This window comes from Zingiber officinale, chromosome 2A, assembly GCF_018446385.1.
Source record: "Zingiber officinale cultivar Zhangliang chromosome 2A, Zo_v1.1, whole genome shotgun sequence".
NCBI lineage: Eukaryota > Viridiplantae > Streptophyta > Magnoliopsida > Zingiberales > Zingiberaceae > Zingiber > Zingiber officinale.
The window spans coordinates 74,659,789-74,685,963 of record NC_055988.1 but is presented as its reverse complement, the minus strand read 5'-3'; the positions used below and the strand labels follow the sequence as shown (position 1 = coordinate 74,685,963).

Here is a 26,175-nt window from a genome sequence, read left to right as displayed (position 1 = left end):
CAGTCAAGTCAAGCATACACGACGAGTAGACAATTGCACTGATATGAAGGCTAGGCTCCCTCAAACTACAGAATCCAAGCATACCTAAATTAACCGGCAAAACTGGCCCATACTGACATGAATTAGCACTTTTATGAAATTAGCTGTACAAAATCGTATTAATAGTTGAGGGGCTCTAATCCATGAGTTCAATATTAAAAAGAGAGAGATGTTCACCAACCAAAACAGAGCTCCAAGTCCCATAGAAATTAAATCTACTGAAAAATTTATGATTCTAGTTTGACCCGAGACTAGCCTGCCATCCAATAATAGTGCAAGACCTCATATGCAGATTATATGTGGGAAAAAATATGAATTTTTTGTGATGACAATTTCAAGGATCATGATTAGGCTCCTGAATTTGAACATCATTACCTCTCCCGGGGATCGTCGATTCATCTTCTGAGACAGCTATCTGAGGTTCATCTTTGTGAGATTCAGCTACTTGACCATCATTATTTCGATGAAACCTCTTTTTGGACCATCTCTTCTTGAAACTCGCCTTATTAGTTTTGATCTTCTTCACTACTTCAGCTTCTACCTCTAATTCCTTCACTTTCCTTTTACCAGGAAGTACGGCATAGTGCGACGCACCGTCATAACCTGCGTTAGACTGACCTGTACAAAAAGGAATTGATAAAGCAAACAAAAAGAAAATTGAGCATCTATTTTGATGCAACTGCAAGGTTGTTTGGCAAGAAATGGGAGGGCAAACTAAAGATAATATTGTGATTGCTTTTCTCAGTTATCATCACTTGATATCTAATCTCATAACTTGATAATGAAACTTATAAATTCAAGACATGTTTATCCTACTCTGAATAGCCAAAAGTGCTGTCCTTGCAGCTTTAATCTCAGCTTCCTTTTTTGTCCTAGCTGCAGCTCCTATATATTGAATTCCTCCAATCTCGACAGTACATATATATGGTGTTACTCCGGAGGAACTTTTGGTGTGGATGTACGATGGGATTGCATAGTTCATTTTCTGAGCATACTCCTGGAGCAGATTTTTGCATAGACCAGTTTTGTGCTGAGGGTAAATTTTTATACAAGATCAGCAAGCAGCATAATGTTTGTAATTCATTCAACAGAGGGAAATAACTAGAGGCCGAACCAAAGATCACAGAAAAACTAAACAAATTGCAGATTTTGTTAAATGTAACAAATTACAGAATGAAAAGCTCTTCATCTACCCAAAACAACACAGGAGTCACCAAAAGGCAATAAAGCATGGCATTTGGGTGATCATGTTAAATTAAGAAGAACAAGGTGTTTGGATTGCGGTGCTTAAGATCACTTCATATTTGCATGGATGGCCATGAATAGCTTCAACTAAGTTGTCAAGCATGTGAAATTATTATATTTAGTTCTGTCAAGGAGAAAAATGGAAATACAATCCTAAAAAAAGTATCGTAAGAGGAAAATCTGTACTCCTTTAAGGAGACCTAGAACATCCAGAATTGGCACCATGGGTGCAAGGGAGCAAAGTTCAAGCTCTCTAGACACTCCTGATGCATAACTGTCCTGATAGGTTATGATACCATTAGAAGCAAAACGGATCATGCTGACTACTGGAATGAACACCAGACCTACCCACTCAGGAGGGCATTGTCCTGCTGCTTTACAGCAAGTTCGAGGCAATCAGACCTACGATCTCTCAGCATTTCATAGATGCGGTCCATTAGGGCATGATATTTTGGAGCTAAAATATTACAAGATTCTTCCATTTGATTCTAAAAGCATACTGCTAGGAGTATTATAAGAATACCGTTTATCATATAATATCACTTGTTTTTTGAATAAGTTTAAACATAGTTTATTGTTTTATTTATTTTGTAACCTTTTTACGTTTAACTACGCCCGTGATGACGATGACCTAGTCATGGCCTGTCCCAAGCCCTGATAAAGGAGGGATCGAGAGAGGTCTTACAATACAAGCAAAATAGTTGAAATGAAGAAGAGCGTCAGGTGTTTTATGTGATCATAAAGTACCTCTAAAACTTAAAGGAAAAGTCTACAAAACCGCAGTTAGACCTGTTATATTATATGGAGCTGAATGTTGGACTATGACTTGAGTATATGAGCACAAGATAAGAGCGGCAGAAATGAGAATGTTAAGATGGATGTGTGAAAAAATGATAACATTAGAGAGAAAGTCGGAGTTGCATCTATTGAGGAAAAACTCCGAGAGACGTTTAAGATGGTACGGGCATGTACTTAGACGACCAATAAATACTCCAATTAGGCGATGTGAAACTATGATAAACACGCATATCAAACGAGAAAAAGAAAGACCAAAAAAGACTTGGTTAGTAACGATAAACCAAGATAAACTTTATTTAAATATAGATGATAATATAATTAGAAATGAGTTATGGCGTAAAAGGATCCATATAGCCGACCCCACCTAGTGGGATAAGAGGCTTGGTTGTTATTATTGTGTAATATTTTTTAGTTTAATACTCATAATTTATAATGTTACGTTCACGCATAGAAACAATAAGGCAATAAAAAAGCTAGTTAACAAAGAGAAAGATCATTTAATAAAAAAAAAAAAAAAAAAAAGGCATCCTGAAGCTCCCGCTACGCAGGGTCCCGAGGAAGAATCCATTATACGCAGTCTTACCCTGTTTTTTTTTTGCAAGAGGTTGTTTCCAAGATTTGAACCCGTGATCTTTTGGTCACAAAGCAACAACTTTACCGTTGCACCAAGGCTCCCCTTCAAAGATCATTTAATACAAGAAACAAACATTCGCTATAACCACAAAATTTATCAGCCCCCAAATGACTACCATATTATCGCCTATCTAAATTTGACAGTCTCTTTGGCATGTATACAAATACAAAGGACACAAGTAGATAGGGTGGGCCAAGTTATGTGAAAATTGCCCATCTTTGTTATCCTCACAAAGTCATCACTCATTGGCATATTCATGGAAAAGTGAGAACTGAACTATTTAAAATAACAAAATATAATATTTTCCTACACAAATTCACGAAACAAAGCATAGTAATATCATATATTATCAGAAAGGAAAGCTCAACAGAAGCATAAAAGAAAAAACCCTCAATATCGAAGATGTTAGGAAAAATGAACCAAACACTAAGCATATGAATTAAAGAGATATTAGTAAAATAATGACAAAAGTGATGGAAATGACATGTTTATCATGATAAACATTTTAGGAAGTTTTAACCTGCATCAAGTATTCTAAATGACAGTTGAGGAGCTGGCTAGGCAAGAAGCGAACCTCAACCGCACCGTCTTGTGTTTAGGCAAAGGTAAAGCGTTTCCGATTCGGACTCAGGCAATGTGTCTGAGCACATCGCCCGACTTAGGCGACGTGTTCAGACTCGTCACCGGGCTTAGGCACCACGTCCAGATTGATCACGTCCAATGACGCATCCAATGCCGAAACACCGAAGCCGATCGCCAAATAGAATAGTTTTTTTTAACTTAGGATTTAATCAAAACTTTAGATTAATAATTTTAATCAAGATTGGGATAATTTAAATAGGCTTAATTAAAGCCCAATAAAATTATCCTATTAATTTAATATATATATATATATATATATATATATATAAATTATTATTATTTATTTTTTAAAAAAATATTTAATTAACTTTTTTTAGTTAATATATTTATAGTAATTTTTTAAAACAAATTATCATTTATTTAAATTTTTATCCTTTAGTTAATATATTATTTAATTATGTATAAAAATAGTAAAAAAAATCAACCGCCTACGCGCTGCCTAGATGGCCAGGCGATAGACAGTCACTAACCGCGCCGCCACTGCCAACTGCAATTTACAACACTGACTGCATCATATCAGTTAAATTTCATTTCTAAAAAACTTATCCAATATTCAACATAATATGAATTGATTTTGAATAGGGCAGTAAATGAACCAAGCGTTCGTAAACAAGCTTAGTGTTCAACTTTGTAAGAACTTATATATGTTCGTTCAATATACACCAGATCAATTAAACAAACAAGCTTGAACGACTTATTAAACTAAGCAAACAAGCTTGAACACACGTGTTCAACACGTTAACATTCGTGAATAATGTTCGTGAACATATTCACAAACCATATTCATTAATAAAACTTTTATCAATATGTTAAATAAATAATAAAATAAAATAAACAAATAAGTTTAAATTATCAAGCTCAATAATCAATCAAACAACTAAAAGTTTCAACAATCAAATAAGCTTGAATTGAGAACTCGATAATATTTAAACAAACCAAGTTTAAGCTAAGCTTGGACTGAGAGCTCGATAACATCTAAACGAACCAAGCTCAAGTCAAGTTTCAAATAAGCTCAAACTCATAAAAAATAAATCAAACCAAGCTTGAACAATCATTTCAAAAGCTTGGTTCATTTTAAGCTCAGCTCGACATGGCTCGATTACCTTATCAAACAATCTTGAATACCCCAAAACTCAACTCGGCTCGACTCATTTACAAGCCTAATTTTGAGGATGTTTTGACTAGTTTAAATATTTTTATGTAAATTTCAATAAAAAAGAAAAAAAAATTGTTACAAACAAAAAAAACTGCAGTAATGTTTTATTTGTGCATGTATATAATAAATGCAAAGAGGAAGAATCAGAAAATTATGTTCATGACATGCAGCAGCAATCCCACCTAATCCAGTATCATAATCTTTCAAAATTTTAAATAATGTCAAGGAGCGTACAACTGTGGGCATGTTTTCGGTCATGAGGCCTGATTTGTGGATCTCCAATAGAGCAACCTCAGCAGCAGACTGTTCTGCAGCTTTCCGGTTGAAAAAACCAGGAAGAGAATCATATCTGACATCATTAACAATGACAGTTGACTTGAAGACAGGCTCATGTGAAGGACCTTCCTTAAGAGTCTGATAAACAGGTGTAAGAATGCCTACTTTTTGGGCATACTCTTGCAAACGACTCTTGAAAACATAGCAGCTTTGAACCCCTAAAAAGATCAATAAATATTCAGCATGCAAATAAAGCACTATCAATCAACAGTACAAGTAAAGAGTAAAATACTAATTAGTTGTGTACCAACTATTTGGAGTCACTCCGAAGAGCTTGTCTAACCATTGAGCCCTAAAACTAACTCGGCTAAGGCGAAGAAACTATATGCCGCATTGTGGCCATCAGCGCAAAGAGGAAGTCAGCAGCACCGCAACCACTTCTTGTTTTCTTATTGCTGGTGGTGCAAAGCTAACCTTCATCTTTGCTCTAGTGCAAAATTGAGTTGCAATTCACGCTCTTATAAATCACTTCCCACTTCTTAATCAAGGTAAGTGATTAATAAAAATTACTAAATAATACATTATAATTAATTTATTAATTAATTTCAATAACAATGTGTTAAATTATTAATAGTTAATTAAAATTAATTATGTTAACTTGATTCTTAATTTTAATTAATTAATAATTAATTTGAAAAATAAATAATTATTGATAATTTATTAATAACTAGTTATTTATTTTAACCATTTAATTGACAGTTTAAATAATAGTATTTATTTAAACAATCAAAATTAATTAATTTAATGAAAAATAAGTGCATGAACTTGTAAAAATTTGTATATATCTTTTGTTGTCTTATTCACTAAATATTATCACTGTCTTTTTCATATTTTTTTTTTCTTATTTGTGATTTTTTTTAAAATTCTTTTACCAATCCCATATTTTATATATCTTTTTTTAAATCCTTTGTCTTAGAGTCGATGCTTGAAATTTTTGAATTTCCAATACCAATACTATCACTTACGATTTAGATCATTCGCATTTTTTAACATCCCTTTTAATGCAACACAAAAAATCATATTATATCCCTCGAACAACTCATGTCATCTCCCAAAACAGGAGAAATATTATTAAACTCAGGAATAAGCTAATATATGATATTCTAATCTTTCATATAATTGAATAGGACCCACCAAAAAAAATGTAATTTATTGCTAAAAAATAATCAACATTTAAAAAATCTAATTTATCCCTAAAAACTATCACAAGCTTTTAACTACACTAGGAAATTCAAAAAAAAAACATATAGAATTTCTAAACCTTAAATTTTAAAGTAAATTTCTAAATTAAATCCTAATTTTTGACAAGTCCTATTCTCCCTGACTTTCACTCCAAGCAATTTGTTAGCCTTTTCTTAAATCCTTGTTTCCAAGCATAAGTAATAATGCACTCATCAAGTTTATTGCATAGTTTCTTTAGTAACTGTTCTTGGGCGGCATTTTCAATGTGAGATACTAGTGGATCTTTATCTTAGATTTATTTACCAAGAAGCCTATCTTTGTTATCACCTTCTTTCTCAGATGATCTTTCCAACTAGTATGGAAGAGTTGGTGCCCCTCTTAATCTTTGTATCTTGGATCTCACTTGATCCTTGATAACTCAAGTAGGTGCCCCTCTTAATGAGTAAGAAAATAATATTGATCTAGAGGTGGAAACCCTTTTTGCGGCTCTCTTACAGAGAAATTATGATGCAAAAAACGAAAGCCAAAATGCCACTTGAAAATTTAAGCTACTCCCTACTTAAGTTTGTAAATTAAATAAGTACCAAAATAAAATTGTCTCACAATAATGAATGGATTAGTGCTTCAGGGGAAGTGACTATGAGGAAAAATTTATCCACACGAGGGTGCCCAGTTGACTAGAGAGTGGTAGATTTGCTACAATGGAACAGGGATCAAATCCTAGCGGACGCATGCCCTCAGGAAAACTCCTCCCACCCCTAGCCACTTGACGGTCAACTATAAATTGACCTTGTGATTTACTTCCCTTCATAAAACTTGGGGACTGACTGTGAGAGATGTTTGGGGTAAACAAAATCACCTTTTGCTATAACTATGAGGACAAATTTAAGTTCATACATGTAAGAGAATAATCTATCAAATCACTAATTATTTTATAATAATTATTACTCAATACAATTCCTTCGGTAGTATCGACATGGTCTCTCTCATGCGCATAGTAAAGCTCCCAATCTAGCCAATAGAAGTATACAAAAAATATCTAATTGACAAGTTTTAGATCTCTGTGCAACTATAAATGGAAAAATATCAATGGAAGTTTTTATTTATCTGTCAATTTTAAAATTGATGTTTGCATTCTTGTTGGATTAATCTTCTTTTAGTCTATTTCCTCTTTTGGTCTTTCAAGATAGTATGATGACGTTATAATCTGTACAGCTAAGTCCTGATTGATAACATAATTAACGCTTTTTGAAAGAGACAGATACGTAAGAGGTTCTTCTAAGATCACATTGCCTTTTTTTCCATAATAACCCCAGATATTATCTCATCATTCCCATAGTTTTTCGATTAGCTTTTTAATGCACTTTCCCACGCTCTTAACCCTTGAAAAGAAATAATAGTAGAATTACATTCTTACAAAAAAATTTAGCCTAGGAGAGGATCACACAAGAAAAGGTTCCTCCCTGTATCCGAGCAATCTTTACAGTCAAAAATACATTCGTAAATCACTCCATGATAAATAATAGCTTTAAAATACCAAAGAGCTCTTAAATGCAAGAGTTTCTTGTATATATAGCATAATTATCCCTTGCTTTCCCTTTTGAGATGAAATTGTCAAATTTACTCCAATGGAAGAGAATGAGCTCACCAAAGAGCAAGGTTTAAAATCTCAACCCGTATTGAGATTTCATACCTGAACCAGAATGATACAGTTTCGGTACCATATCGTCCCACGCCGGTATGGTTTTAATATTTTTAAAATATAAATTATATAAACTAAAAAATAAATTAATCAAAATATTCAAAAAATAAAAATAAAATTTTCAAAATATATATTAAATTAATAGGATAGTTTTATTATGATTTAATTAAAACTATTTAAACTATCATCAACTATAGTTATGAGTTGATTAAAATTATTAGCTTACATTTTTTTAATTAAAAGCTAAATTGATTGTTCTGCCTTCTTCTTCCACTGCTCTTGCCATGTTCCGCGCTACCAGTGAATGCGAGGCTCGCATGTGGCATGTACATCGATTGTGAGGCCCATGCAAGCCCTCCGCAAAGGCCACGAGTTCGGCGTGTGGCCTACACGGTGGTCATGAGGCCAACGCATGGCCTCCACAACGATCGCGAAGCCTCTGCGGCGACTGTGAAACCCTCGCAAGGCCTCTGTGATGGCCATAAGGTCATTGTGAAGCCTCCGCAACGACCGCGAGGCCTGCGCGTGGCCTCCGAGGTGGCCACTAGGTCATCGCAAGACCTCTGTGATGCGTGAACGACACCTCCGTGGTACCTCGAGCGTACCGATGCCTATTTCGGTCAGCGAGCAGAATGAAATATTTCACTCCAACACGACACACCACGATATTTTAAACCTTTCCAAAGAGTTCAACTCCTGATGTTTACGAGTCCAAACCCATTGCACAAGTTCAGACGCGTCGCTCAAGCCCGGTGACGAGCTTAGACACGTCACCCGGTCCGACGACGAGCCCGTACACATTACTCGAGTCTGACAACAGGCTCGGAGGCCTCACCTTAGTCCGGCAATGCGTCATGCGACGTGATCATAAGACGAAACGTTGAAACAGAAGTTAAGCATTGCTTATCCTATTTAATCAACTCTCAATTATGATTGGGATAATTTAAATAGACTTAATTAAAGCCTAATAAAATTATCCTATTAATTATATATATTTTTTTATATATAAATAGATTATTTTTATTTTTAATTAATATATTTAGATTAATTTTTTTTTATAGTAAAAAAAATTTGACCGCCTAGGCGACTGAGGTGGTAGGCAGTTACTGACCATACCGCAACCGTCTACCGCCATTTACAACATTAATATTCAAGTTGATGAAATTGTGTAACTTCACAAATTGGAAGGCTTGAGAACAATCTGTATTGGAGTTGTTACAACAACAACAACAACCAAGCATTTTCCCACTAGGTGGGGTCAGTTGTATGAATCCTTTTACGCCATTGAGCCTTATATCCTATTATATCATCATCTATATTTAAATAAATTTTATCTTGTTTTATTGTTGCTAACCAAGTCTTTTTTGGTCGTCCTCTTCCTCGTTTGATATGCATATTTATCATAGTTTCACATCGCCTGACTGGAGCATTTATTGGTCGTCTAAGTACATGTCCGTGCCATCTTAAACGTGTCTCTCGGAGTTTGTCCTCAATAGATACAACTCCGACTTTCTCTCTAATGCTCTCATTCCTTATTTTGTCCATCTTCGTATGCCCACACATCCACCTTAACATCCTCATCTCTGCAACTCTCATCTTATGCTCATGTGCTCGAGTCATAGCCCAACATTCAGCTCCATATAACATAGCAGGTCTAACTGCAGTTTTATAGAACTTACCTTTAAGTTTAAGAGGTACTTTACGGTCACATAAAACTCCCGACGCTCCCCTCTATTTCACCCATCCTGCTTGTATTCTATGTAAGACATCTCTCTCAATCCCTCCATCATTTTGTAAAAATGATCCTAAATATTTAAATCTCTCGGTTCCGAGCAACTCGTCCTCTCCTATCTTAACAATTGTTTCATTACTTCTAATATTGCTAAATTTAAATTCCATATATTCTGTCTTTAATCTACTAAGCTTAAAACCTTTCCCTTCTAGTGTTTCCTTCCAAGATTCCAGCTTAGCATTTACTCCTTCACGTATCTCATCTACCAAAATAATATCATCTGCAAACAACATGTACCACGGTACTGTGTCTTGAATGTGCGCAGTGAGTTCGTCCATAATTAGTGTAAAAAGATAGGGACTTAAGGCTGATCCTTGATGTAACCCTATCTTTATTGGAAATATTTCAGTTACTCCGCCTGAAGTCTTTACTCTGGTCATTACATCCTCATACATATCCTTAATTAGTTCAATATATGTTACGCTAACACCTCTCTTTTCTAAAATTCTCCATATAATTTCTCTTGGGACTCTATCATAAGTTTTTTCTAAGTCAATGAATATCATGTATAGATCTTGTTTTTGCTCCCGATATTTTTCAATTAATTGTCTAAGGAGATGTATAGCTTCTATTGTCGACCTTCCAGGTATGAACCCAAATTGATTTTCTGTCACTGTGATCTCCTTCCTTAATCTTTTTTCTATTACTTTTTCCCAAAGTTTCATAGTATGACTCATTAGTTTAATACCCCTATAATTTGCATAATTTTGTATGTCTCCCTTGTTCTTATATAAGGGAACTAGAGTACTTATCCTCCATTGATCAGGCATTCTTTTAGTTTTCAATATCATGTTAAATAATTTTGTAAGTCATTCAATGTCTTGTTTCCCTAAGCACTTCCATACCTCTATCGGAATATCATCTGGTCCAACGGCTTTTCCATTGTGCATCTCATTTAAAGTTTGTTTTACTTCTGAAGTTTGAATTCTACGATAAAAATTAAAATTTCTATGCTCATTTGACCTAATTAAATTACCTAAGTTAAGTTGATCACCTAAATCTTCATTAAAAAGTTGATAAAAATACCTCTTCCACCGCTCTTTTATTTCTCCATCATTTACTAATACCCTATTACATTCATCTTTAATACATTTTATTTGGCTAAGATCTCTTGTTTTCCTTTCTCTCACTTTAGCTATTATATAAATGTCTCTTTCCCCTTCTTTTGTATCCAATTTTTGATATAAGCATTCAAAAGTTTCATTTTTTTGCTTCACTCACTACTTTCTTAGCTTCTTTCTTGGCTATTGTATATTTTTTTAAGTTTTCCTCGTTCTTACAAATATATAATTCCTTATAAGCTATTCGTTTTTCCTTTACTTTCTCTTATACTTTCTCATTCCACCACCAAGATTCTTTACTTAGTGGTGCATATCCCTTTGACTCACCGAGTACACTCTTAGCGACTATTTTCAACTTTGATACCATCTTATCCCATGTTGTATTAGAGTCATCGTATATTTCACCTAATGCTTGTACTTCTACCTTCTCCTTAAATATATTTTGTTTCCCATCCTTTAACTTCCACCACTTAATTCTAGGAATTGTATATATTTTCTTTCTATTGATACTATGTTTGAGGCGTATATCCAACACTACTATCCTATGTTGGGTAGTTAAGCTTTCTCCAGGGATGATTTGCAATCTTTACAAATCTTTCTATCCTTCTTCCTAATCATAAGAAAGTCAATTTGCGATTTATTATTCCCACTTTTGAATGTGACTAAGTGTTCTTCTCTTTTCTTAAAAAACGTATTAGCTAATATAAGGTCATATGCTATCGCAAAATCTAATATAGTTTTCCCTTCCTCATTCCTCATTCCAAACCCATAACTCCCATGTACTCTCTCATATTCCTCATTTTTCACTCCAACATGCTCATTTAAATCACCTCCTATTAAAATCATTTCATTTAGTGGAATATTTTGTAATATTTTATCTAAGTCCTCCCAAAACCTTGATTTGGTAGCTTCATCTAATCTTACTTGTGGTGCATATACGCTAATTATGTTCATAGTTTCATTCGCCACTATTATCTTAAGGGCTATAATTCTATCCCCTTTTCTAGCTACTCCTACAACTTCATCCTTTAACAAACTATCTACAATGATACCCACTCCATTTCTTGCTTTACTCTTTCAAGTGTACCATAACTTAAAACCCGAGTTCTCTATCATCTTTGTCTTCTCGCCTATCCATTTTGTCTCTTGTACACACAAAATACTAATTTTTCTCCTAATCATCATATGTACTACCTTCATTGATTTACCAGTGAGAGTTCCTATATTTCATGTTCCAAATCTTAGATTATTAGTTTTCCTATCATATTTGTTCTTATCTAATCTATGGTGTGAGAACTTTTGCCTATTTAACACTACACCCAAGTTCTCATGGAGATGTAGCGGTCCTTGCTGAGACGTTACAATCGGATCCTGTAACGTGAACTCTTGCATATTTATCACTACACCCGAGTTCTGGAGATGTAGCGGTCCTTGCCGAGATGTTCCAGTCGGACCCTGCAACGCGTTCCTTCCGGGGAACAACCTAGCATTAGCACAATAGTTTAATGGATTCATTCATTGAATCTTTGTCATAGTTTGACGCTGGCTGGCAACCTAACGCAACCCTCTTCCTTTATCCGGACTTGGGACCGGCCATGACCGGTCATCATGGGCGGAGTTGTTAGAGAAGGGGAAAATATTGAATTAACAATGGATCTAGTCACAATAAAAATAGAGGTGTACTCTCTAGTCACAAAAAAGATAGAGGTGTACTCTATTAGATTGCAGTTGTCGAAAGCATCCTATATTTTAGAATTCAAACGTAGAGAAAAAAATAATGCTGTTGATGGAATTATAAGCTGAATGTCCAATAAACTTGTACAAGCTACTTTAACAAGGGAAAAATTATGTCTTGTTTTAAATTATTATTTTTTTCCCATAGTAACACAAAGTTTGGATCCACTAGCAAAAAGATCAACCTGATTGTTGTGAATTGAACTTTTTAACACCAATCCAAGCATATACCAGCATTAATATTAGATCCATATTTTAAAGCAAGGTTAGAAGTACAGTCAACACAGATGTTAAGTTTATCCTTGAAGAGCAAAGTTGGCACATCTTCTATTCTAACATAAAAGGCTAACAGATTCAACTATGGTAGAGTAATCAAACGACAGGGAAAAAAAGAATGGATGTTAAATTGGAGTAAAATGAAATAGAAAGAAGCATAAATGGTAAACACAGAACAAGACTGTATATTCTCAAAGTTCATTTTACCTTTTGCATTGTCAAAACTCTTTACAGTTGTTCGATCATTAGTTTTGTCAGTGCCTTCTGACAGCACAACTCCTTCAAAATCCATCTTATGTAATCCAAAAGGTTTATGATGCGCCTATGTTCATGTAAAAAAGGATTATCAGCTGCTGAGATCAGTCTAGATAGCATCTCAATCAAATATTTTCATCTTCTACATCAAAAATTTTTTAATTCCATAAAATACATAAAATTCAATAATTCAATTATGAATATAAAAATCACATGAAAATAATCAATTTGCAAAAATCAAAATTATTTTTCAAATCATTGTTTTGATATTTTTAATATTTCAAAATTTTCATCAAATTGTGATCGCATTCAATTTGCCCCATTTTGATGTTTAGACTCGAAGATTTGTTCTTGATGAGCAAGATCTTTTTGTTGACCAAGTTAATTTTGTTCTGAGTCAACATGATAAAAATACCCTTTTGTTGGGCATACTTCAAAATTGATCAAATAACACTGGATAACATTTTTCATTCTCTACAACCTGAGACCAAATTTGACAAGGTCCACTTTGTTATAATCAATTTGTTTTAAGCCTAAGGATCCCAAGCTCCAGCCTATATAGGGTTTGGATTTGGGTGAAGATGAACCCACAAACACATTAGCTTTTTACCTAACCAATGACTTAATGGCATAGAGTTGATGGCTTCCTCAAACATGTGATAGAAACAAAGTTTGAAACCGCCACCATCCCCACATGCTCCACCGTCTTTGCAGATTTTATGGCTTCCTCCCACATAGATCAAGATGGTCACATTTTGGTTTTGGGGGGTGATTGTGTTAGTAGGTACCAAAAATAGACTTCTTTATATCTTCAAGAGAAAATCTTCTATGGAACGCAACCATATCCTAATCTCTCTCTCATATTTCTTCCCTGTGGATCTCTTGAGATCAGAAACCAGAGATCCAACCTCTAGATTGATTTTTGTAGTCATGATTGGAGCTTGATAAGAGCTTGTTGAAGGCCCTTGATAATGGATCTAGGATCATTGGGCTTTGTGGATGTAGATCTACAGGATGCTTTTCCTTTGGCAATGAGATAAATGCTTTGTGCTTGTTAAAATGGAAGACTGTCATACATACATATTCGACCCCACCCGTGGAATGTCTCACCAAACCCACAACTCCATTAGACCAATTATGTAAATTAAAAACTACAAAATTAACAGTCAACTTCGCACAGCAAAGCCAACAGTCAACTATAAAAGGTCAATGTAACAACTTACAGATCGGCAACTACAATTCAATATCAAGGCACCATAGGACCCGCCTGCTAGCAGAAGGAAAGGCCAAGTCTTGCCCCTATCCTTTCAACAAGTATCACAAGCCAAGCACTTCGAAGTCCTAACAGAAGTCCAATCCACTCGATAACAATACAATAAACCATATGTCAACAGAAGGAAAATGATTAGCGATTACCAACATGGAGAAAGAAATGGCACAAGCATAGGGTTCACCAAAGCGGGAGGAGTCTCCGCTTGAGTTCTCGCTACTCACTTTGAAGCCGAATCTTTCGCTCCAATATCCGATCATTTAAGCATCCCTATCACAAAAATAAAATAGCAAATATCTGAAGCCAAACCCACGAACAACTACTAAAATATTCGAAGAGGTAGCTAGGAGATGAGCTGCTCGCTCGCTGCGGCTTTGATCAAAGCTGCTGGCAGCGTGGTAGAGAGCGATCATGTCTGAGCGGATACCAGAAGAAACTCGCAGCGCAAAATACCTCGCACGGCGCTCGCTCGAGGGACGATTCGGTATGCTTGCCGAAGAGGTGCTGTTGCTCGGCTCTAAAGGAGAAGAAAATCTACTCCGATGAGGGAGAACGTGAGGCGCCGACCACCGCTCAAGCTACGCAGCGAGGACTGCAGGCTGCCTGGGGGGTAATGCATTCGACGGCGGCTGCTCGAGTTCACGCGCAGACTTAGCTGCCTGCTCTTGCCCTCGGATGAGAGCAGGCGGAAGGGGGCGGAGAGCGGGCGTGGCTCGCGGCAGTCGAAGCCCGCAGAGTGAAGACCTGAGGTAGGTGTTAAACAAACCCTAATTTATTTTCAGCCGGCAATTGAGCCGGCTGGATAGGTTTAAATTTGGTTCAGCAATAAAATGTAAAAAATTTCAATTTTGAACTTAATTCACATCTGGTTCGAGCTCAATGCGAACTCAAGCTGACTCAATTCGAACACTTAATTTTTTAGCTTTTGAAATTCAACAAATTTGGAATAAATAAATATAAATAATAATCAAACGATTGTTTCTTTGTTAAAATCATTAAAAAATATTTCTACAGGGGAAAAAAGATTTGGCTTTTCATTAATTTTGGCAGTTGAAATTGGAATATGAAGGCTCCTGCTTTTTGAGGTGCTGAAAGATACCTAGACAACAAAAATCAATGGAAAAAAATTAGAATGAGTAAAGCAAGAGAAGGAAAAAGTTCAAAGATTTCTGAATGAGTTGGAAGCTAACCTTTAATTCATCGATCATTATATATCAATCTCTATATGCAAGAAAAACACAAAAAGGACAAATTCTGTGTAACACTTGATTTGCCCTGTACAATCAGCACATCAATGTTCTTCATAGTAGAAACAGCAACTAGAGATTATGTGTAAAAGATAGTTCACTAGATGCAATCTTGTGTCAACTCCAGTGCAGCCTCCTCAATGAGCCGAGAAAATATTTGCTTGCTAACCTCATCAACAACTTGGTCCGCCTCTTCGAAGCATATCCAACAGTCCCATCCGATATCCCATACAGAATTTATGATAGTATCCTTCGACGTCAGCTCTCTCTCCAAACTTATGTAGAGGCTACCTTCACAAGCATCAATACTCTGTAGTTCACTGTAGCTTGCCAATTTGCTGATCTCTTTATTAATTTCTTCCACCAATTTGTCAATGGAGAAGTATGTTATCCTCCCCCATGATTGGGCTTGCATCAAGGGATGAAATGTATTCTTCAACTGGAGGTATTTCCGTGCCATTAGCTCCTCTGAAATGTCTAGGTATAGCTTAGAGTGTATTTTCCTATCCATGCTTGCACTTTCTTTCTGATAGTTGATAGATCTAGTAGCATCAACACCGAATAGCTTCTTTACACAGCTCAGAAATGATTGGCTGCTCAGAAGAACACTCTTGAGCTCATCTCCTACAGTGGACTCTACTCCAACTTTCTTGCAATCAGGTAGCTCAACGATTTCTTTTAATTTAGAAATTTGTATGTCATGGTTGGTCTTCGGTATAGCCTCGGCAAATATTTCAGGGTCTTTGTTCAGGTTATCTGCAGCTAAGAGAAGCATATGGATAACTTCATTTTACATTTTGTATGCAAATAGCATCTGTGCTTATAGAGGTTTAAGCTGATTATTCCAACCTGAATTTGAGGACTTTTTTTCTTTATTCATCTGCTCGACGAGTATGCTGCCATTGGAACCACACACAGCTTTTAGAATATCATTCACCTTGATGCAATGTTTAATTGCAGTGTCACTCTCATTGCATTTCGTGTCCTCATTCTGAAAAAAAGAGTAGTGATATTGGATTAGGAATACCATCTAGATGATTTATTATTTTGGAGAAGTTTGGAATTATATTGTGATGGAACAATAGTTTAAACCCGGATCATACAACAAGACATGTTTATATTTGTTGTATCAATATTTTGAGTGGAAATAGATTCGGCAAGTTGAGGAAAGAATCTCTTGTTCCTCTTTGAATATCGTGTAGACAATAAATGAACAAACACATCTAAAGAAATGGAGACATACTGCAGAAATGGCAATGGCAGCTCTCCTAGTTGCTTTTACTCCTGACTTGGCTGCTGTATCTTTTGAAGAATTGGTGATTGCTTTTGCTGTGGTTCTGTAATGAGACTTGGGATCCTGATGTTGTGGTTCTCCATTATGCTTCAGTTGCACCATAGAAGTCTTAGGATTAAGCACTTTGTTCCTTGTTGCTTGAACTCCCTTATCTTCCTGCTGCTTCATATTTAGTCTTGCCGGTTTTGTCTCCTTGCTGTTCAGCTTCTGAGTAACAATCACCTTTTTCCTTTGCTGTTTGTTGTCAACATAATAGGGTAATGTTTTAGCGACATGCCTCTCCATATGCTTCCATTCTTTCAGTTCTTGCTTCTCGGCTAAAATATGTTTATGATAATCCGGTCTATTATTCTCCTTGACCAATTTAATTTCTTGGATCTTATCTTGCATCAAGGCATTCGCAAGAGTTTCATTCTGGACATTGTTATCCCGGCCGTGCCAATGCAGAGGCTTCATTATCACAATTGGTGGCAGCTGATCAACCCTTTGTAAGTTTCTCCCGCATTGTTCCAGTTCTTCAGTACTAAAGAACGTCGGCTCGAGTCCTTTTTCTTCAATATGGCTTCGCTTCACAAGTCCTTTTTCTTCAATATGGCTTCGCTTCACAAGTCCTTTGAAATGCATAGTCTCGACGAGGTTATCTAGTCTGTTGTCTTGTTGTTCGTTATTCTGAACAAGAAAGTGTGACTTCCTTGCTTTAGGCATTTCTATATCAAACCTAGGCCTCGGTGGGCTCACAAAGTTCTTTTCTTTTTTTTTGACAGGTTGAATAGTTTTCAAAGGGGTTTCTTCCAAGCCCATAAGCTTAGCAACTAGATTTGAAGATCTAGCTTTCTTTGGTTGCCCAGAAGAATTAAGTGGCTCCATGTTTTGTCGAAGGAACTTATCCTCCAAATTACTAATTGCACTGTATTGCATTGATCTACTAGAGGAATTCTTATCATCATCATCAAACATTATATTTTGCTTGTGAAGACTCTCTTTGATGACTTGTTTCAGCTCTTCAATGCAACTTCTCGAAAAGTCATCAGATGAAACTCGTGGCTCACAGATTCTTCTTTGGTAATCACCAACTCTGAATCCTTCATAGCCGAATTCTTGTGGCGACATCTTTTCGTATCTCTTGTCCACGATATTCTGTTTCTGCTTATTACTCACCTGAGGCACTTTCTTTGATACATCCTGAAGCTTTTTGAGCATGTCCAGTGACTCCTGCAGACCTATTGCACCTCTAAGAAGATCTTCTGCGAAAAATTCAGAACTACCCCCAACATGCCTAGCCATTGACCATGAATCAATCATCTGGGTCAATTTGTGAGCTTCTCTGGACACCTGCATAAGCTGAAAATCACTGCTGTTTCTGTAGGCCAAGGCCTTTTCTTCTTCTTCGTTGCCCTTTGCAGGAGTTGGATCTCGGCCTTGGTGAGCTCTTGCCGATATAGACCCAACGGCAGCCGTAACTTTGGCCTTCCCATTTGCTCTAGTCTGGATTGTTTCATTATCATCAACAGAGGGCAATAGAAGAGACCTGCTTAATGATCGGCGAACAGCCGATTTCAGACTGCCCTGATGCATTTTCTATGAACAAGAGAAAGAACACTGACAGAATCAGGGGCTGAAACACCAGATTCAAAGTTTCTTCTCATGGAACAAAAAAAATAATATACCTAGATCAATGTTTGCTTTCCCCAAGTTCAATTCTGAAACTTACAATCTAACCAGAAAAGGGGCACAAAAAAAATTAGGGTGTTTTAGCAAACAACTCAAGAATGGAAACAGATCTTTAGCAGGACTGACAAGAAAAACAAAGGGGGGAAAACAAAAATGCACCTACAAACCACAACGGAGGGAGGTCAGGTCTGAGACACTCCACGCTCCAGATCTGTGGGGGAGCTGGTATTTTTCGCTTTCAGCTTCATCAGCTGCGCTGATTCATTCACTCTCGCTCAATTTCTTCTGCATCCTGTCAAAACTTGGAAAATTTACCAGAATGAAAAAGACCAATTTGGTCGAGAATGCAGCCGGCAGGAGGCGAAGCTACAGTGAAAGATGAAACAACCCTTGAGCAAATCGCATTCAAAAGAACGAATCTGAACAAAAATTACCGCGGCGATCCTCCCACCGTCCTCCCATGTGACATCAGACTTTAATCTCTGTCACTAGCATAAATGCGCACGTTGGTCCACCGCCAACTCGTCGCAACCATGTCCAAAGGAATAAACCACTGTGTGGATGTCTGATTGAACTGTTGCCCCTTAATCATCTCTGTCCCCCATTAACAACACCTAAACCAAAAGAATCGTTTAGAACAAGAAAAACATCACCTTTGTTATGGACCATTGATGGTTCTGCACTGGAACCTTGAAGTTTCCAAGAAGGTGTTGTTAGATCGCATAGTATTTTGATGAGATCTTGAATGAGGGACAGCCTCTGGTGGCTGTCAGTGCTGAATCAGGAGGAGGTTTGTTTAGATCTTGCGCTAGGGTTCAAATTTGGGGGGGAGGGAGTTTCTCAAATGCTAGGCAAAGCAAAGTGAGCATGTGAGCAGATGCCAAAAGCTTGATCACAAGGATCCTCTGCCAGGTGAGAGACATGGTCCCATGGAGCATCATGTGAAGTCCATCTGTGAGGATCAAAAGTCGGTAAACCACCGACAAAATTTGCGTTAGGGTTTAATTCACTAATAATTCTGAAGGTAGATATTTTTTTTCTGGTTCATTTATAGATAAATTCAAAATACAATTTATGCATAGTAAACAATTAAAGCTGTTCGTTAGCTTTTCGAATTGTTCGAAAATATTTAATTTATATTTAAAATTATAGAATTCCAGTCGAAAACTCTAACAAATTCATTAATTATTTTAGCCGAATTCAAATTTATAATATAATTTTTTTAACTAAATTCAAATTTATAATATTTTATTTAATTATTCATGAATTACTAAACCAAACTCCTTTTTGACAAATAAATTTAACTTAAATATGTTCAAATTAAAATATAAATAACTTAAATCAAACTTAAATTTAAATTATTTTAAATTATAATTTAATTCTGCTCGCATAAGATTTAAATAATTCAAACCAAACTCAAACTTAAATTTTTTACAAATCGAGCCAAAATTATATGTATTGATGAGTTTTAAATCAAATCCGAATAATATATATTTTTCAAACACAAATTCAGATTTAAATATATAGAGCTTCTTTTATGAAATCTTTACTTGCAAATAAAGGCCTTTGCTAAGCTGTTATTAACGACTTGATTTTTAAAAAAAAAAAAGATGTCTATCCGATTATTTTTTTTATTTTTGAAGGTAAATGATGATGTTCTTCTATGAATATTGAATAAATTCGGAGCATAAATAATAATTTATGCACGTTTTGAGGTGAGGGCGACCTCTAAAATATTTGCGTTAAGGTTTAAATTTTATCTTTTTAATTTATGCCCATTTATCAAATGGCGTATATCAAATTATAAAGGAGCACTATAATTTTATATTTATCAAAGTGAGCAGTTAAATATTTGATATTCTTATTTTACTCTTCCCACAAATCTCCTCTTCCCCATCCCATTTTCTAAAGCATCCGAAGCACTTTTTTATTTGAGAATGAATTTCTGTAGTTCGGATACACGTGGTTTTACCCTCTCTCTTCATCCATATCTCTTCCTATTCTTATAAACACGATATCATCATGAAGCTCTTTCGCTACCATACTCCTCTTATAGTTTAGTGGGATTACAAAAGAGTAATTAGAGCAGGAGTATTATCGTAAGGGGATTTCAAGAGGTGACTTCAAAGGACAACAGCATTCAAGAGTCAAGATTTTTCTACAGCTTCTTGTCCCTCGGATGTACCGAATCCGTCGACTTAATTCTCATGTCATCCTTCTCATTCATCGCGTCTTTCACTCGACTTCTTACATTCATAAGTCCCTGCACAATCAAACGCAAGACATCAAATACGCAGAGTCTAACTTGACTTGATTAATCACATCAAAATTATCATGAGATACTTACAACGTGTGCTAGCCAACCAGACTATGCCAACTCAGCTACACACGTGGCTGGATTTGAGTCTCTCCAGGTGCCTGGATCCATTTGGGGACTCTAGACGCTTGGAGATCCTTTCTCCTGGCAACTTCCAACTTTAAGTTCCTGCATCACAAAGTTATCACAACAAATGTCCAGCCCTCCAAACCTGTCTAGACTTCTCACCTTGTGTACTTGATCTACCAAGTCTTTCCAGTCTCACCAACCAAGACCTCCTTGCCTAGCCTCATGTAGGACTTCCACTTGCCTAAACGCAACTAAAGCTTTCCTTTTGCCTTGTATCTGTTGGTGCGGAAAGCATCCGACGATCGAACTCGTATTTTGATAATGACAAAGGATTCAAAGTTAAGATGTTTAATGATCTAACAAATCTGTTAAGCGTTTCAGGAAAAGACCTAACTGTGGTTAGGCAAGGTAAAAACCCTAGGGAGTGGTAACCCTAGGTCATAGGGGGTGATAACCCTATGCGGAAAGTCTTGGCAGGTCGAAGGCTTCAGGCAAAAGTCTTAGGCGTGGTAACCCTAGGTGGAAAGTCCTGGTGTCGCGAACCAGGTGAAAGACTGGACTAGCCGGGAAGCGGATGTCCAGCAGAAAGTCCGGAAGCTTCGAGTGCTGAGCAAAAGTCTAGTCGATCTAGAGGGTCGCACTGGCAGCAGGTAAATCTCCTGAGTGGAGTAGGTGAGGACGCGTTCCCCGCAGAGAGAACAGTAGGCGTCGGGTCGACCTAGGGTTTCCGGTTGGAAACCCGAAGTCAGACTCGGACAGTCCGGAGACTGTCAAACTTTCACTTTTATACTATCACTTATATGTTATGAGCTAACTTTGTGCTGCAGGGTATTTTTGCGTTTAACATATCTTGTAGGGACCAAAGTGCAAAATTAGCCTCGGATGAACAGTACCGAGGCGTCTCCATGGAGCTTGGAGGCGCCTCGGGTGCAAAACCTGAGCTGGCTGCGAAGCAAGCTTGGAGGCGCCTTGAAGGAAGCCAAGGCGCCTTGGACAGCTTGATGAAGGCGCCTTGAACCTTACCAGTTCAGCCATTATCTTCGCGGTTGACTCGGCTCATTCAAGGCACCTTGGTGAACAGTAGAAGGCGCCTTGAACACCCTTTATAAGGGATCTCAACCAGCAGCTCATCCCAAGTAATTCCAAGTAATCTCTCTGCGACCAGCTGCTAACGACATGATCCCGAACTGTTGTGACAACCACCCGACGACCCGGAGCTCCGAAACTTCAGTTTTTCTCACTGTCGTCGGTATAATTCAATTGTTTATTGTTAGCTATTATACTTCATCTTGTAATCATTTTTATCGAGCTTATAGTTGTTGCTCACGCAAATCGATCAAGGATCGCGGGCCTTCGAGTAGGAGTCGATCTAGGCTCCGAACGAAATAAAATACCCTGCGTCTTTCTGTGTGATTGTTCTCTGTTTATTCCGCTGCTTTAACTCTTACGCCTTTACGATTCTGATAATCGAAACAAAATAGCCGCGAGCGCTATTCACCCCCCCCCCCCTCTAGCGCTTCTCGATCCAACAGTATCCACTAGGACTTTTATCTTGCCTAATATTCATTCAACTTGACCTATTAGGACTTTCTAGTTGAACTATCTACACACTTATTTAACCTTATTAAATAACAATGAAACTTAACTTTGAATTTTTGCCAATATCAAAACCTAGGTTTGACTATCTGGTGTTTCATGCACCAACATTCTATACTTCGTTATTCATGCATAAAAGTTGACTAATTTTATTATATATAATATGTATTACAATTTATTTTTCTATAATCAGATTTATATATCATTTGATGAAAAAAATAAAAAATAAGGTAAGGTTGAAGTCTCTATTGTTAATGCATAGATTATGGAGGAAGTAATAACTTTTGCATCATATTATTTTGAGCCTTACGTTGAAAGCAAAAGATAGAGACCAGGATGAAATGATGAGGGTCATATTGATCCCAATTTGAATGTATTCTCAATTTATAACTATCTTGGTCGACTAAGTAGACCATGTAAGCAAAGATACTTAACTGGTCAAGAATGGTGAACAATCGAGACATATATTTTACTGAATTATCTAGAAATATCGTTATATTATGAGTTAGTATATATATCATATTTTTTGTATTTCTTATTTCATAAATTATTTGTGTTATAATTTTTTTTTAATTTTGAAATGTTGATACAAGAGTTTGATCCCTTCTACAATAAAGAATTTGAACTATGATTCAAATCATATGTAAGTAGACAATTTAAATTTGGTTTACACATATATTGAATCTTAAACATATTTATTTTGACTTTATGTTCATGATAATCAAGTTTACCTGAAGCAAGAATTATTTCTCTATCTGTCATGTGATCCAAAAGCATTGACACACACTTAGCCAACATATTTCATAAACGGATATAATTTTATACTCAAGAATATGAATGGAGAAGACTATAATGAATAGTGGGATTTATGCTCAATCATCCAATGATAGAGGTGCAAGTAATAATTTTTATGGTTTGCAGGATGAAATTATAAAGATAGAATATCTTAACCTAGAAATGTGAGTTATTTTATTTATGTGTCATTGGTTTGACTCTCTCAAAGGGATAAAGGTGTATCCACGATATAATTTGGTTGAAATAAATTATAAAAAATTATATAAGAGATATAAATTATTTGTGTTAACACAATAAGCAATACAAGTATTCTATGCTTCAAATAGTAATTTGAAACTTGACAAAATTGATGGTTGCCTGTTTGTAAAATAAAAGCATAGAAAAAAAATTAAGGAACATTGGGAAGACATTGCATATCAACAAAAGGAAGTTACGAACACATCTTAGACCGAGGAATGTATTATTCTAATGTTACGAGATCCCAGCAGAGTAGTGATAAACGTGAATGCAAGTGAAATTCATGCGAATAATGATGATGATGACGATGAGGAGGAGGAGGAGGAGGAGGAGGAGAATGACAATGACAATGAGGAGTTGAGGACTTTGATTTTTGATGATGGATAAGTTTTGTTATCTTAATATAACAAACATATAATATTCTATTTTCATATATGATAATATTTAATTTATGGGTGAATTTAGTTTTATTCTACAAATTTACAATACTCATAGTTCTAATTGTTTATATATTGTCTCATTTTTAAATTTATATATTTTATCTGTTAATACACTGTATTTTTTCCTATATGTCATTAGAGGTGTCATTTTCGTATTTTGTTTTCACGCACTCTCTAATATGTTCGCAAATATGGTAAGTTTTTTTATGTTCTTCATTATGCATCAAATTTTTATTTACTTTATCCTATCAATTTTGGTTGACAGTCTTGATGTGGTGGGTATAGACGGAGTACTCTTGGCTAGTCCGCTTCATCATTTGGCATTGAACCTCCCCCCCCCCCCCCCTTTTTTTTTTAGGTGTAGGACCTTCCTATGCACCTTCGGCAACACCTTCCCATTCACTGTCTCCAGTACCTTCGCCAGTACTCACGCAAATTCCTTTTGGCTGGACACTGGATTGCTGAGATGCATGATAGTTGATAGTTTATAGTCTCGCTCAAAGATTCATAAGTACTATAAAATATTTTATTTTTTTTAACTATCTTACTTATGTAACATTATTTTTTATAACTTTATGATAGATTTACAAATTTTGCATGGGTTATTCATGATATTAATAGAATAATGAATAACCATCGGGGAGAATCTTTAATAATGTATACAAGTACTCCAACACCCATAAAAGAGCTCTAGTGGAATGAATTTAAAGTATATTTCATTTAGTTTAGATATAAAATTAAAGTGAATATATAATTAATTATTTTTTTTTTTAGCGAACATTCAATTGGGAACTAAGTGAAGAGGCGGAAATTAAAAAAAATTAAGAAAAAAATGTGACGATCACATCCGACATATACTTAATCATGCAAAGACTCGAAAAAAAAGTCACCCTACATCGCCAATGAAAATTGGACCAAGATCTCCAATTTTTGGATAACTAAGGAGAGCAAATAAATAAGTCAACATGAAAGAACAAATCAAGCTTATAGACTCGTCTGTGACATATGTGGGAAGCTTTATCAATATTGATGAGCATACATGTAAATTGGTAACTTTTTAACTCTCCCACTAATCATTTAATCTATTTTAGACTATTATTTTATGTATAACCATGTTTTTTTAGCCAAGGAACTAAGAAGGAGCCATTATTTATAGACACTTTCATCCGCATATTTTTTTTTAAAAAAAAGACAAGACTTGGAGCGAGGATAGAGTTAAAGTAATTAAAGTTTGGATTAATCTTTGATCTTAAATTTATAACTTCGAATCTATTAGTTATGTATATGTGTTTTAAAAATATTGTTATTGTAATTTTATTTTAATTTTTTTCATGACAATACAAGAGAAATATGATGAGCTAGAGCTAGCATAGAAGAGTTTGCAAGATAATTATGATATTGACATATGTGAGCCCTCTGTTGGTAACAATTTAAGTTTATGGCTGGAGGCGAGTAGGGGACTGAAAGGGGAAAGAATATTGGGAATGAGTTCTTTGAGTAGAACTCATATAATTACTTATACATCTTCTTTCACCTCACTAGTAGTAAGGGAACAAATAAATAATTTGACGGAAGAGGTTAACAATTTGAAGAGGATAATATTATAAAGGAATGAGGAAATGAGAGAAATGCATAAACAACATGACGTCATAATATAACATCTTCAATTAGGCTCAACTCCAAGTCAAATTCCTCCTGATTTCTGATGATGATGGTGACGACGATGACGATGATGGTGGTGGTGATGGTTCTTCTTAACTTTGTTATGTATGAATATTATTTGTCTCAGAATTAGTATTTTTGAACATGTGCTAATTGATTAAATTTGTTAACCCTTTATTTGTATTTTTTTATTAATACTATTAATTTATTTTGAATAGGTTTGATGAGGCAAAGGAAGGTGGTGGAAATTGAAAATCCACATTAGAGAAAGCAAGGCAACTTTTGGTTTGGTTATTTTCAATTTTCATTTTTTTGGTTTGGTTATTTTCCATTTTCATTTTTTGAGAAAAAGGAAAACCATTGTTTGGGTTGACAATTTCCACATTTATTTTTAGAAAAAGAGATATCATTATATGGGAAAATATAGAATGCCTAAAAGTCATTTTATAAGAAAATAGAACGTGTATTTTTCAAAAAATGAAAATGAAATTAAATGATCTCTAAATCTTTCCATATTAAGTTTTGTGTTAGTTTATATAATTTGCTTTCATGTTAAAATGATACTTTTTGTTTATTTATTTTTTGATGCAAGACAATAAGAAGAATGAAAGGAGAAGGAAGTATTTGTCGAGGAAGATGATGATTTATCTTTTTGTTGTTCTGAGACGGTTTGGTATGAGATATTTGTATTTGGAGATATGATGACTTGTTGAACTTTAAGAAGG

General features: G+C 35.6%; 2 protein-coding genes across 2 annotated transcripts; both read right to left on the bottom strand.

Moving 5' to 3' along the window:
- Positions 1-113: 113 nt before the first annotated feature.
- Positions 114-14,878, bottom strand: LOC122041216 (double-stranded RNA-binding protein 8-like). The gene is made up of 7 exons (XM_042600829.1): positions 14,576-14,878; positions 14,273-14,392; positions 14,076-14,193; positions 12,805-12,919; positions 4,749-5,008; positions 856-1,069; positions 114-657 (listed from the first exon to the last, which is right to left on the bottom strand). Exons 4-7 carry the CDS (start codon positions 12,887-12,889, stop codon positions 374-376), a joined length of 843 nt encoding a protein of 280 aa, XP_042456763.1. The 5' UTR covers positions 12,890-12,919; positions 14,076-14,193; positions 14,273-14,392; positions 14,576-14,878; the 3' UTR covers positions 114-373.
- A 430-nt stretch (positions 14,879-15,308) lies between these two features.
- LOC122041214 lies at positions 15,309-19,275 on the bottom strand. The gene is made up of 7 exons (XM_042600827.1): positions 19,024-19,275; positions 18,769-18,948; positions 18,494-18,626; positions 18,331-18,377; positions 16,613-18,241; positions 16,219-16,360; positions 15,309-16,131 (listed from the first exon to the last, which is right to left on the bottom strand). Exons 5-7 carry the CDS (start codon positions 18,236-18,238, stop codon positions 15,470-15,472), a joined length of 2,430 nt encoding a protein of 809 aa, XP_042456761.1. The 5' UTR covers positions 18,239-18,241; positions 18,331-18,377; positions 18,494-18,626; positions 18,769-18,948; positions 19,024-19,275; the 3' UTR covers positions 15,309-15,469.
- Positions 19,276-26,175: the final 6,900 nt, after the last annotated feature.

Coding starts and splice junctions, on each gene's coding strand:
- LOC122041214 (XM_042600827.1), bottom strand. CDS start 18,238: ATGCATCAGGGCAGTCTGAAATCGGCTGTTCGCCGATCATTAAGCAGG. Junction 16,361..16,612: donor CTGCCATTGCCATTTCTGCA/GTATGTCTCCAT, acceptor TCTTTTTTTCAG/AATGAGGACACGAAATGCAA. Junction 16,132..16,218: donor AAAAAAGTCCTCAAATTCAG/GTTGGAATAATC, acceptor TGCTTCTCTTAG/CTGCAGATAACCTGAACAAA.
- LOC122041216 (XM_042600829.1), bottom strand. CDS start 12,889: ATGGATTTTGAAGGAGTTGTGCTGTCAGAAGGCACTGACAAAACTAAT. Junction 5,009..12,804: donor GAGTTTTGACAATGCAAAAG/GTAAAATGAACT, acceptor TGATCTTTTTAG/GGGTTCAAAGCTGCTATGTT. Junction 658..855: donor AGCACTTTTGGCTATTCAGA/GTAGGATAAACA, acceptor CTTTTTGTACAG/GTCAGTCTAACGCAGGTTAT.